Below are 12,910 nucleotides of genomic sequence, written 5' to 3'. Positions count from 1 at the left end.
GAATCAAGCTTAGATAATTAGGAACTTAAGAGGTAATATGCATACACACATTAAACAAAAAAACTCTGCCATATTTATGCATATTTAATAAACTTTGACCATGTCTATTCAGCATTCTTGTATCCTTCGTACCTCCTGCAACAATATCATTAATGCAAAAGACTTACATGTCTGTGTTGAAATGTCTAATTAGATTGGAATGGACTTATTTAAAGGTATTTTTTTTCCAATTTTTAATTTTCAAATTTAATAGTTAATAAATGTAAATTGAAAGCAAAGCTAGCAGGAGTCTAATTCCTAGACTGTGTAAACATACTTGTCCAATGAAGCTGATTCTGATTTGCTTATTTATCCTTAAGCAATATCATCATCATTTTTTGACTATTTTCTCACACACTGCACATTTTCCTCATATTGTACAAGCTTAATGTGTATAATACAGTTTTGGTGATTTTACAGTAATAAATGATAAGAAAACTTCCTCTACTAACAGCATTTTCTAAGAAGCTCAATCAATGAGCTGATCTGATTGCCTGCAGGCTCCTCATGACCTCCTGACCCTGTGACCTTATGTTCCCGACACTGACCAGGAGTAACCTCTGACCATCTGCGCCCGTGTATACACACACCTGGACACACAGATCCACACTGTAAGCAACAACACACACGGGATCTGCACTTTTCTGTTATGTGTTGAGTCAGTGTAAGAAGATCCTCACTGTTCCTACCTGAGAGTGAAAACTGCTGATAAAGGCAAAGAGAGACAGATGGAGGGAGGGTAACAGGGGACAGAAGACAAAGACTAAAAAACAAAGAAGGAAGGGATAAGAGAGAGAGATTAAGTAATAGAAATATTTCTTACCTTCGACTCAGATCTGCCACATGTTCCTGAAGCCAACTGCTGCTGGCCGCTGAAAAGAGAGAGAGAGAGAGAGAGACACACACATCTTTTATATGGATGTTTCAAACAGTGTAGAAGGAAAAAACAAAAATTTTTAAAAGCCCTTAGCTCATTAGAAGTTTCAGCTTTTATTCATGTGTTTAGATATCTTCCTGTCAGGTTTGGTGCAAATATTGGATTTCCTATACTGGTGCAATGGTTTTGGTAAGAGGCCATTAAAAAGCAGTACATTTTGCACTTACTTCACATTTACCCTTATACATTTATTCATTCATGCATCTTTCATTCACACGTCAGACTGTTTCTGTCACTCTGAATTTGTAGAATAAAAAATGACGGTTTACAAAATTGTGTCCTTAAATAGAAACATGAACTCCGTAGCTAAGATTGCAGTCTGAATCATCAGCTGAGAAGACCCCGAGTCACCTCCTGCACTTCAGTTTGACATAATAGCATGTAGCTTTGAGAACTGAGCTTTAAAATGACTGTAAACATACAACACAACTTTGCTGAGGGGCTGTATTAAGCATATTTTCAGGTAATGAAAATAAGAACAAACATTTCACAATGGTCTGCCTTAAAATATCCACTAAAACAGTCCATTTATTTAAGTAGAGGCACCATGCATTCAGACAGCATGCAAATATTTGGCCAAATCTGATGGAGATCCTTTATAGACGAGCCATGCAGTCATACCAATGGGCTAATCAGAATGATTCACAGCTGTGAAGGATTTTAGAGCTCGTTTTGTATTTTCTTTTATTTTGAAGTCAACCAAAGAAAAAAATTGGTCAACTGAAATTTAACCAATGCACCAACCAATTGATAGGTCATTGGGTAGAGTTTACAAAAAAAAAAAAAAAAAAAAAAGGCACATCATCCTCTGATCAATTGTATCTATGAGGTTCCTCAACGCACCCTCCTGGTAGTCTAAATAACTTAAAATATCACAAGCTTTTTGTTGCATTATCATTTGTTCTTAATCTCATTGTGCTGTACTGAAATAGGAACTGACTCAGAGATGATCAGCATGTACCTTCCTTTTATATATACCTATATATATATATATAAATATATATATATATATATATATAGGCCCTGTACAACACCGCGACTCAAAATAATTTCTGTACTCACAGTATGTAATTTGTAGTGTGTTTTTTGTGATTTTTTAATAACTGTAACCTCCTGTACAGTTTAATATGTATGTAAACAACTATCTAAATCAAATTGATTGAGTCCATTCATTCGTCTGACAGATTACGTCATGCATATCGGACCCCAAACGTAGCTGTCGGGACTGTTTCGTGCCGACTACAACCAGTTTTACCAATTCCTCCCAGGGGCCAAATCCGGCTCGTGGAACAGTTAAATCTGGCCTGCAAGTTGTTTTCATATTTCTGATATAATTGGCCCGTCAGTATGAGGTCTGCAGATTTCCTCAAGAATAAAAATGTAAACATATCCTTAATGATGAAAGATATTCTTGTTAAATCATAAAATCTGAAAAAGTAAGGAGTAACAATATTTAGATAAGAAGTCAGGAATGTAGGAAAAGGATTTTATGTTTTTATTTCACATTTTCAATTTTGCATCTCACAATTAGGACTCAAACTTAGGATTTTGACTTTTTATTTTGTACTTTGAGCATTTCAACTCATAAATTTGACTTTTCATATATTATTTTGAGCTTTAAGATTCATAATTCTATTTTTTTTTTTCATATTTTGACCTTTATAACCAATTATTTTGTATTTTATCTCATATTTCCAACTCCAAACTTTGACTCCATAATCCCATAGTTGGACATTTTAGACTTAACAATTTACGATTTTGAATCAAATTTTGACTTTTAATTTCATAATTACAAATTTAATTTCGTATTTTGACTTTTTTTAAACTCATAATTTTGACTTTCTTTCTAATACATTTGCCTTCAAAAAACATTATTTTTCAATTTCAATTTCATGTTATGACCATTTGAACTAATAAATTTACTTTTGTCAGATTGTGAGCCTTTAAACTCATCTTTTTAACTTTTTAAATGTCAAAACGTTTTACATCAGTGCTACTTTTTCATACTTCATTACTGGTGAAATGAGGTTGACAGTTTATGGTGAAAAAGGTGACCCTGTTAGGCCTTCAGGTTAGGCCTGAATCCAGAATCCAGCCCCTGCTGTGATTGAGTTTGACACCCCTGCTCTAAGCCCTCAGCTATTTCTTAACCATTTTGTCTTGCCTGGACTTACTGTCTTGAAAAGCTTATAAAACATTACCTTGTGGTGTACAGTCAAACTCTAAACATCCTTTTTTTTTCAGGAAAACCTGGGCTTTAAAAATACATGTGCTTCAGTGATGTCACTTGAATTTACGTTACAAGACTAGAAAGACAAAAGAAAAAAAACAAACTAAAACTCAGAGATCTCTATGCATTACACACAGTGAACAATAATGATTAACTTGTTCTCCCATCTCTTGGGGACAAAAAGTGAAAAAACAATCATTTGGTGATGAAAATTCTTCAAACTATTTACATTTTTACAAAAAAATAAATAATCTTATAATACAAGTGATACGTTTATATTACTTGCCTGTTGTGATCTCATAGATCCTTTTTGTTGTTGTTGCACAGAAACTTTATTCTGTCAGCTGCGCATTTAAGCCTGAGGAGGCAGGAGTTTAAAAGCAGAAGTTTCACAGCATGGCAGCGCAGTTTAACGGTGCATATAAACACAAAAATGCCCATGTCATAATGAACGTATCCGCTGAGAATATATATATTTTTTTCCCTAAGAACAGATTTAGCTCATTCAGCCTGTTAAAATCTCATGGATTATCTCATAAAGCGTTGTGTGTCCTATCCGTGCGCAGCTGGAAAGAGAGATCCTTTTCAAATGACATAATCTATTATTTATTGCATTATTTGCCTCTTGGAAATGATCACATCGATCCTCTTTTTTTGTTTGTTATTACACAGAAACTTCAGCCTGTCAACTGCGTGCTGCTGCTGGAGGAGACAGGAGTAAAGGCAGAGGTCTCCAACACTGCAGCGCAGTTTAACAGCACATATAAACACAAAAATGCTTTCCTGGCTCACTCTTGTCATAATGAAGATATCTGCTGAAAGCTATTATTTTTTCGTGAACAAGTCTCTGTCAATCTGTTTGTGTCCTCACTACCTGGATTGCCAAATGCTGCATGCTCCCCTCTCTCTCTCTCTTTCCTGTGTGCTCCCATTGCAGGCACAAGCTTTCAGCTGATTTTTTTTTTTTTTTTGACATGTTTAATGTATAAGTGTAGAGATACATTAAAAATTGGAAATATTTTGTGAGATTTAAGCAGACTGTAACATACAAACTGTAGCCATTTGAAACAAGCATCACAAGCACCGATGCAGTTTTACATCCCACTGTCTCTCACACGCTGTAGCATTGAACTGTTAAAACAGTGACAAGCAGGGAGCAGTCATCCTCATAAACATGATTTGGGTTAAAAATAAATTTTGGATGAAGGAACAGAAGAGGGAGGGGCCAAGGGATGACCCACTACTCCTAAAAAAAGATAAGCGCTCTTCCTCCACGGCGCTGTTCCACCTTTAATGCTTGATGACACTCCAAAGCCTGGAGGCTCAATGTCCGGTCAAAGGCCCTTCATTCTCATCCAGCTCAGACCTGAGTCTGTGGATCTGCTTGTGTGTCTGTGTGTGGGTGGGATGGGGGGATTGTTTGTTTTGTTAGTAGGTGAGTCAGTCTAAACAAACATTTTAATAGAGTGACTTATTTATGATCTGTGTGTATGAGGAGAGTGTGTTTAGGTGTGTGTGTGTGTGTGTGGTTTGTGTGTGTCTCTCAGCCCGCCTGGCCCTCTGGCTCAGTACATTACCACTGTCTGGAACACGGTTGCATAATACACTTTTAGTCTTGCTCTGTCAGAATGTGTGTGCATTTAATGTGTGTGTGTGTTTTGTGTGCGCATGTTTGTGTGCCTGAGTGAGAGATGTTGTGTGTTTTGGTAAAAAATAAAGTGCCTGTGTGTGTTCATGTGTGTGTAGTTTCATCCCCCACCCATCCCAAAATGTCAGATGTTAAGTGATGTTGAGACTGCTCTGAACACAACAGCAGACAGCTGACGAACACACACAAACACACCGACGCACTGCACATACACCCTGACACACACTGACCTCATTCATCTGTAGACTGCTCACACAGATAGTGACTCAGCCGCTGGAGAGGAGAGGAGAGGAGAGGAGAGGATAAAGAGTGGAGGATGTAGAGGGCAGAAAGAGGAGAGGATGAAAAAAGAAGAGGGGGCAAGACAAGAAAGAAGGAAACAGTGGAGTTCCTCTGTCTAAGATTTTGTGTACTCTGTATGCATGTTTACATGTTATCCCCTGTGCATGTGCAGGTGCATACACATGTGCAAAATTGTTTGCTAATATTTGCAGCCAATATATCAATCATACATATTGGCAGTAAAAATCCCATACCGGCCTTTAATAAAGGCAAAATATACAAATGTACCATCATGTGTAGGTAGTTGCCTAGAGCACGACACACTCACAGGTGCCAACGCTGAGCCCTGAACATTTTGAATGAAGCCCCAAATGTAAAACAACAATCAGACTGTCCCTTTTTACAGAAGAGGCACTGGGTTTTTTTTTTACAACAAATATGGGGTGGATGAAATTGTAAGTAAATGCAATCAAAGTTTTTATCTGTGAATAACCATAAAATCCAGAACATGAAATGCCCGAGTATCTAAGCTGTAGTCTGCATTAGAAATCTCCAGAAGGGGAAAATGATTTAACCTGTCCTCTGGCGTGATGAGTTTCATTTCTTTCGGCAAAGTCTACAATGTTAAGTTTCTGTGCAACTGTGTCGCTTTTTTAGCAACATCTTTTTCACCATATGGAATCTGCATGTCCACGAGCTATAACATGGTAGTTTAGCTCTCAGCCTACAGTGATGAGACACCCACAGCCCACAAGCTGATCTATCCTCCTTCACCCCTCACCTGTTTTCCTCACTGAGGATTGTTCTCAGTCAAATACCACCTTACACGGTTTATTTGTTTAACAGTATACCTCTATGGGGAAGTGTCTGCCAAGTTTTAGAAAATGTTAAACATTTTAAACATGAAATAATTAAAAACATGAAGCAGTTTAATCAGTCATAGACTACATTAATCCTTAGCAGAGAAGTAAAAATCAGTGCTCTATCCATGTGGATGTGCCATGTAACCTGTTTCTTTAAAGCCATTTAACATGTGACGGTACCTCTTTTAACACACGTCATCTGTTTCTCTTCCTGTTCCAACGGGCAAACCAGACCGCCATAATCTTTTAAAAATAATCTTTCAAACTCATATTGTCATATTCCCAGACCAAACTGTGTTTGGTTTTATAACTTATTGATTTCTACAATTAGGATGGGACTAACCTCTGATCCCTCGCTGCCTTTTGTGATTTCTGTACGTACAAGCAGTGAGCAAGCATTTCATTTCACTTCAGTAATCCCCGAAAAAACAACAAAAGCCAAATTGTCCCCATCCCATGTGACACTTAGGATTATCAACAAAATAACTAAATCCAGCCCCCCCCCCCCCCAAAAAAACACACATGAATAAATAAATACATAAATAAATAAATAAAAACCACCAAAAAATAAGAACACAATTTAACTGGGAGGGAGGGGTTGACTGTACCTTCAGAGACATAAGCGAAGGGTTTGTTCCTGACAGAAAGCAGAGTCAGCAGGTTGAAGAAGAGAGCGACAAAGGTCCCAACCAGCAGACGGCCACTGCAGAGAGACATAAAGAGTGTTATTATGCTGACTAATATCTGACAGCTGAAGACTAAACTTCATGTAAAAACAGAGAGAGCCAAAGTCCTAAATGGCATCTTCTGATCCAACAAGGAGTTGGTTCCACACTGGAAACAGATTTTCTGGCCCAGAGCCATTTCTTTGGCAATGAAAAAAAACAAAACTGGTGGTTGGCTAAGCACTGGCTCTGAACCAGCCCTTGAACCGGATTGTTGGAAAAAGGGTATCTGAGTGTGCATGTGTGAAACCAGAGCATTGATTACACTTTTATCCAATTTGAGTACCCTGGAAAATCACACACTGGGAGAGGGATAAGACAGAAGTGTGACAAGAGTGTTAAGTTAAAGGGGAAAAGAAACCCACACTCAGGGCTGTACTCTTCAATACACTAATCACACAAGACAATCCATTTAAGAGCCTAAAATTTGTTCTAAACAATCAGCAGGAGGTGAAGGGCTACCCAACAGTGAGCCACAGGAACTGGATGACCCCCCCTTGATCAGCCCCACCTTCCTGTAGGAACAGATTAAAAAGAGAGAGAATGTGTGCGTCTGTCTCTCCGCCCCGCAGACACCTGTCCCTCTGGTTAGCGTCTGTCTCCCATGCCGCCCAATCACATTGGTTCACAGAAGAGGAGCGCAAGAGAGAGAGAGAGACAGGAGGGGAATGACGGGAGGGGATGAGGGAGTGAGGGGAGAGAAACGAGGGGGGTAATCTTGTCACAGGAGACAGGTTTAAGTCTTGCTGTGTTTAAGGTTATAAAAGCCACCACTAATCTGTTTTATTATGAAGAGATGATGGAAACAGGAAGTGAGGGGAGAGACAGAGAGGAGCTGGTGAACTTTCCAAACTGATGATATAGCCGAGTCAAAGCAGGATAGCCTATTTTTTTGTGTGTGTTTTTCTCTAGAAGCTCCTGTTTCCATTCAACAGTAAAATGTGTCACCATAAAAACATGTAGTCAATCATTTAATCTGACTCCCACTGCTCAGCAATGATCATAACTAGTTCCAAGTCTTCACTGGAGCTTCAAAAGGGAAGTTTTGCTGTTTCTTTTAAGCAATTTGAACCTTTTGGACTACCGGAGATTTTCTTTGTGTGATGTCTAAAATATATCCAAAATAGTTGACAAAGCAATGGGATACTAATCTAAGATAAAAGATCTTATCTTTTTCCAATGTTTGTGTAATTAGAGAAAATGTAAGGCAAAAAAAAATGGTTTGAAGCAGCTTCATAGTATTTACAAAATCTAGCAGGTACTTCCCATGTCTTCCTCCTCACTGTTTCCCTTTCTGGATATTTTCTTCTACATTCAAACATCAGCTTATCTTACTTGTTGCAGTAATTTCATTACAGGGCAAACAGGAAGTAATCCAGCTAAAATTGGGTGAAAAATTCTAGCACAGCCTTTTTCAACCTTTTTTCTGTCAAGATGAGACAATACTGATGACTGAATGACCTGTCAGATTGAATTATCTGTCATAAAAAATCTACATCTTCTAATAGTGGACACAGCTCTCCCCATTTTAATTACAATCCCACAAATATGATGAGACCAGCTCAGCTGTTATACGCTTTATTTGGAAGGGAAAGGACAATGGATTCTTTGAGAAGTCAGAGAGAGTGGGGAATGGCATGCAGGTCAAGGCCACAAGTTGGACTTGAACTCAGGACACTCGTTAGACAAGCTTCAGTATACATGCATGGCCTAACTTCTAGGATGTTGGTGCCCTGTTTCTTAAATTTAAAGTTTGTTCTAAGGACTGCTGTTTGTTTTTTTCTGTACATCCATGAACTTTTAAAAGTGTATTTAAGGAGTGAAATGTTAGGTTAGAATTACATTTATATACAGTGCTTAACAAATTTATTATACCACCTGTCATTTGTCTCAGAGACCATCCAGCATCATGAAGTGCTTTAATGTGGACTCTTTCATTTTCAGTGAGCTCTTCACGTTTTACCATTTTGAACAGGAATGAGGAATTTCAAACTGAATTCACCTTTTTATACCCAAATTCGAGCCGGCTCACTGGGCTTCTCTGAGAAGTCAGAAATTAATCAAGCATAACATTCAACCACTAATAATCATTCTTCTGTTCAGTAATGCAAGTAAATAACTATAATTTGACATATTAATCAAGAAATAACAATGTGCTTTACTATTTTTTCAGTTTTTTTGTAAATCAGTAAATTTGAAAATTCATGGACAACAATAATAATTATGTTTTATAGGGCTGGGTATTGTTAAGAACCTCATGATTCAATTCGATTTTGATTTTTTAGGTTGCGATTCAATTCGATTCGATATCGATTCGATTCCATATTGATTTAAATGCTGCAATGTCGATTACGTAAGAAGTAGAAAAACACAAATAACCCGCTGACAATTTTTTAATAATTATTTTCATGCCCATGTGAACATATTTGGTAAGTCACCTCACATTTTTGAGCAATAAAACATCTGAAAATAAAATTTGCACAATAATAACTTATTTGTGCATATGGAGTACAAAAGTAAAAAACATGACAGCTCTGTATAAACACTGAAATAGTAGTGCATGTAAACTTAAATAATATTTCTTTCCTCTTTGAAATTGTGATAAACCTCACATAACATGGTTATGGTTGGTTGGTGTCTGGTCGAGTGGGGTCTCCGTCCATACAACACGAATCACATGCACAGCGACCACCACTGGCCAGGAGGTGAATCGATTCAGAGGATTTGCTGAATCGATATTGAATTGGGGGGGGGGGAGATATTGCGATGCATCGATTAATCGATATTTTTACCCACCCCTAATGTTTTAGCTTTAACAAAATAATTTCAGTTCAAGAGCTTCTACATATTGGTGTACTGACCATTGCAGAAACATAAAAAAAGTATTTTGGTAATTACCAATGCTGTTAATTTAGGGCAGCTGTGGCATAAACCTTACTTTGGGTGGTAGTCTAATAAATTTGTTAAGCACTGTATATCAGTATCGATATTGGTATCAGCTAAAATGAATTTGTAAACTTCGGTATATTGGATATCTGCAAAAATCCAATATTGTACATCCCTACCTGATATTAGTTATGTCACAGGTAAAAAGTCAGTGGCCTGTGGGCTGAAAGTAGGGGGCATGTCCTCACATCTGTCAATCAATTACACCACAGAAGTGAAAGGCAGAAAATGATTGAGTGCTTGGACGTGAATGAAGCTATCTCATTTATATTCCTCATCTAACTCTCAGTCAAAGTTTCTTAAGATTGGGGGTCCTTTCATTGATTCATATGGAGGGAGAGGTGTCAAACTAGTAATTGATTGATTTGTAAAGTTTTTTTGTGCCTTACCGTATGTAATCGCCATGAGCTGCTCCGTCTGAAACATGCTGGTCTTCACTCTTTTCATTTTTGCCCTGTGCTTCACTAAACTGAGTGCAACCTGGGACTGATGGATTCTCCATATGACCTCTGTTTGATTCATGGACATTAATAACCACTGGACTGACGTGGGCAAATTCCTTTTTGCTATTTTTCCTTTTTGTAAGGGAGTGGTTTCTCTTTTTTTTTTTTTTTGGTTTGTTGATGTCTTTGATTATCTGTCTGCTCTTGTCTTTGTCTTTTTCTGTTTTTGTATTCAAATAATACAATTTTTTATAAATAAAATGTATTCTAAAAAAAAAAAGTCATCTTATTTAGAGATACTGTGTGTTATACTGTAAACTTTCGGTTTTGTAACTCTAGGTTATACAAATATTTTAAACTATAATTATTCAATCATTAAAAAATAATTCTAACATCATTTTAGTCTATAAAAATGAAAGCTTAGCCCTGCCATCTTATTTTTACTATACGGCCTTCATGTTTTGTTGACACAAAAGCCATTACTTGAAGTCTGATGTGTGTAACTGAAGAGAGTAAAGGATATTTCTCTGAATTGTTACATAATCAACATTGGAGCAGGTTTTTCCCCTCATTTTTCTCATTTTATCTGTTTATTTGCTGACAGCACTGAGAAGACTCTGGCAGGTAAATTGGTAAAGTAGATTAAACTCCTGGTGAGGGTAAAAACAGTTCACACCGTCACAGAGGGAGACCAAAAATGTACAATACTGTCAGTCAGTTTCTCTGATTCTGACTTTCTGACTGTGACGCTCTGTCTGTTCATCTGACCCACATGTTTGAAATATTCTGTTCAGACAACAGCTGGCACTGTCTGTGTGTGCCTATGTGTGTATTTGTTTGTGTGTGTGAGACTGAATCCTGTTGCATCTGATTTATTTCACAAAGTAATAAGGGAATTTGTTTATGTGTGTAAGTGTGTGTGTTGATGTTTGTCTAGAGGTAATACTTACGTGTGGACCTCAGGCTGCTCCATGAAGCGCTCCACGCTGACAAAACAAAGACAAACAAAAACAGTCAACATCAGTGGCCAAGTTGGACTATTTCACTGCTGTTTTAGTGTAATTCAAAGAGAGATAAATAGCAAGATATGTTGAAATAAGCTAGAAGAGGCCAGGTGTGAACGAACAGAAAGATAAAACAAACTCGAACACACAGACAGTCAAACACATGGTATTTTCATCATTTCATTCAGCCATTCATTTTATAGAAGAGTCTATAACCTTATAATATCTCAGACTTTTAACATTAATTCCCTATTTTCTTTAACCGTTATTTTGGGACGGGTGCAGATGGCCTAGTGGTTTGGGCTGCACCCCTTGTGCGTGGGCGACCCGGGTTCAAGTCTGGCCTGTGGCACTATTTCCCACATGTCTCTCCCCAACTCTCTCATCCCTATTTCCAATTCTGTCCACTTTCCTCTTTCAATAAAGGCATAAAAAGCCCAATAATATATACAAAAAAACAAACAAAACAAAAAATACTATGGGGCTTCTTTGCTTTTACTGCTTAAAGGACAATGGATAGAGTCAGAGTCAGGGGAGAGAGATTGGGAACTGCATGAGGGAAAGGGGCCACAGGCTGGATTTGGATGTTGGCAGCCCACATCAAGGTTAACAGCCTCTGCACATAAAGCGCACGGATATTACAAGGCCACTGGCTCCACGATCTTCTGAAGAGCCTGTTAGAAATAAATAATAGAAATGACAAAAATGCTAAAAGAGTTGCAACACCTTCATTAGTTAATTGATTTTAAGCAAACCTGCCTGATGAAACAGTCCAAATAAAAGGATTTTACTGCAAGTTAGTTTGTGTGTGGAAGTTCTCCTGGTCACTATCAGAAGAACATCTATGTCTAGAATACCTGCATCACACTAATAATGGCTATTACTGCTAACAAAAAAACAAAACAAAACCAAAAACATCCATCTTTTGCTCAGCTTATGATAAGTTTTCTCAACAATAATGGTGGAAGAGAAACAGATCTGAGTCATTTCTTCATGGTAGGGATGCACAACATCATCAGAATAATATTGGTATCAGCAGATAGCTTGAAAAGGTATCAGTATGGGCAGATATGAAAATTCTGCTGATATTTACAACCAATATTTTGTCTATAAAAATCTGCCTTTCTCAGCTGTAAATATTGGTTGTATGAAATAAGTCAGTGGAGATTTAGGCTCGATCAACAGACCTACATCAGCTGAAGTCTTTTTCTTCATTCTTCATCATCATTCCTAACATTTTAAAGTGTGTTGTAAGGACTGAAATGTGTTAATTTGTTCATCCTCAAACTTTAAATTGTGTGCTCAAAGGACTGAAGTTAAAGGGTCTGAACTAAATTTACATATCAGCACAAAAGCCTGTCTTTGAACACAGGCCCTTAATTGTCACTCAATGACACAAATTCAGTTAAACTTCAGGGAATTTAACCCGTCCACTGACAAAGGAAGAACAATAGGGAAGCAATTTCCCCTGCTTTGGTGCAAAAGAAAATGAAAGATAACCGATGTAATGGAGGGGCAAAGGCAAGACAACCACCAAAAGTGGTGGCCTCTGACAACTGCCCACTCTTTATCCTTCTGGACTGATTCCTCTCTTGTTTTAAGTTCTGCCATAGGTTGTTTCCACCAAGCAGCTGGAGGGGGAGCTGGGAGGATACCTGGAGAGATGGGGCATGGGCCTGGAGCAGGCCTGGAGGATGGCCATCAGAAGGCCAGAGATTCCCCTGACCCACATTCAGCTGAGCACCTATGGCAGGGGTTCTCAAACTTTTTAGGGCTAAGGACTCCATACAGGG

The 12,910-nt window shown here is 37.9% G+C and overlaps 1 protein-coding gene across 1 annotated transcript in view; it reads right to left on the bottom strand.

Moving 5' to 3' along the window:
* Nucleotides 1-12,910, bottom strand: part of slc30a6 (solute carrier family 30 member 6) — a 94,822-nt gene that overhangs the window by 24,988 nt on the left and 56,924 nt on the right. The window contains exons 8-10 of the mRNA XM_041789474.1: nucleotides 11,064-11,099; nucleotides 6,608-6,702; nucleotides 863-911 (exon numbers count right to left, since the gene is read on the bottom strand). Of these exons, the coding sequence (XP_041645408.1) occupies nucleotides 863-911; nucleotides 6,608-6,702; nucleotides 11,064-11,099 (180 nt within the window). The remainder of the gene's footprint in view (nucleotides 1-862; nucleotides 912-6,607; nucleotides 6,703-11,063; nucleotides 11,100-12,910) is intronic.

This window comes from Cheilinus undulatus, linkage group 6, assembly GCF_018320785.1.
Source record: "Cheilinus undulatus linkage group 6, ASM1832078v1, whole genome shotgun sequence".
NCBI classification, from domain to species: Eukaryota; Metazoa; Chordata; class Actinopteri; order Labriformes; family Labridae; genus Cheilinus; species Cheilinus undulatus.
This window is presented reverse-complemented; position numbering and strand designations above follow the sequence as displayed.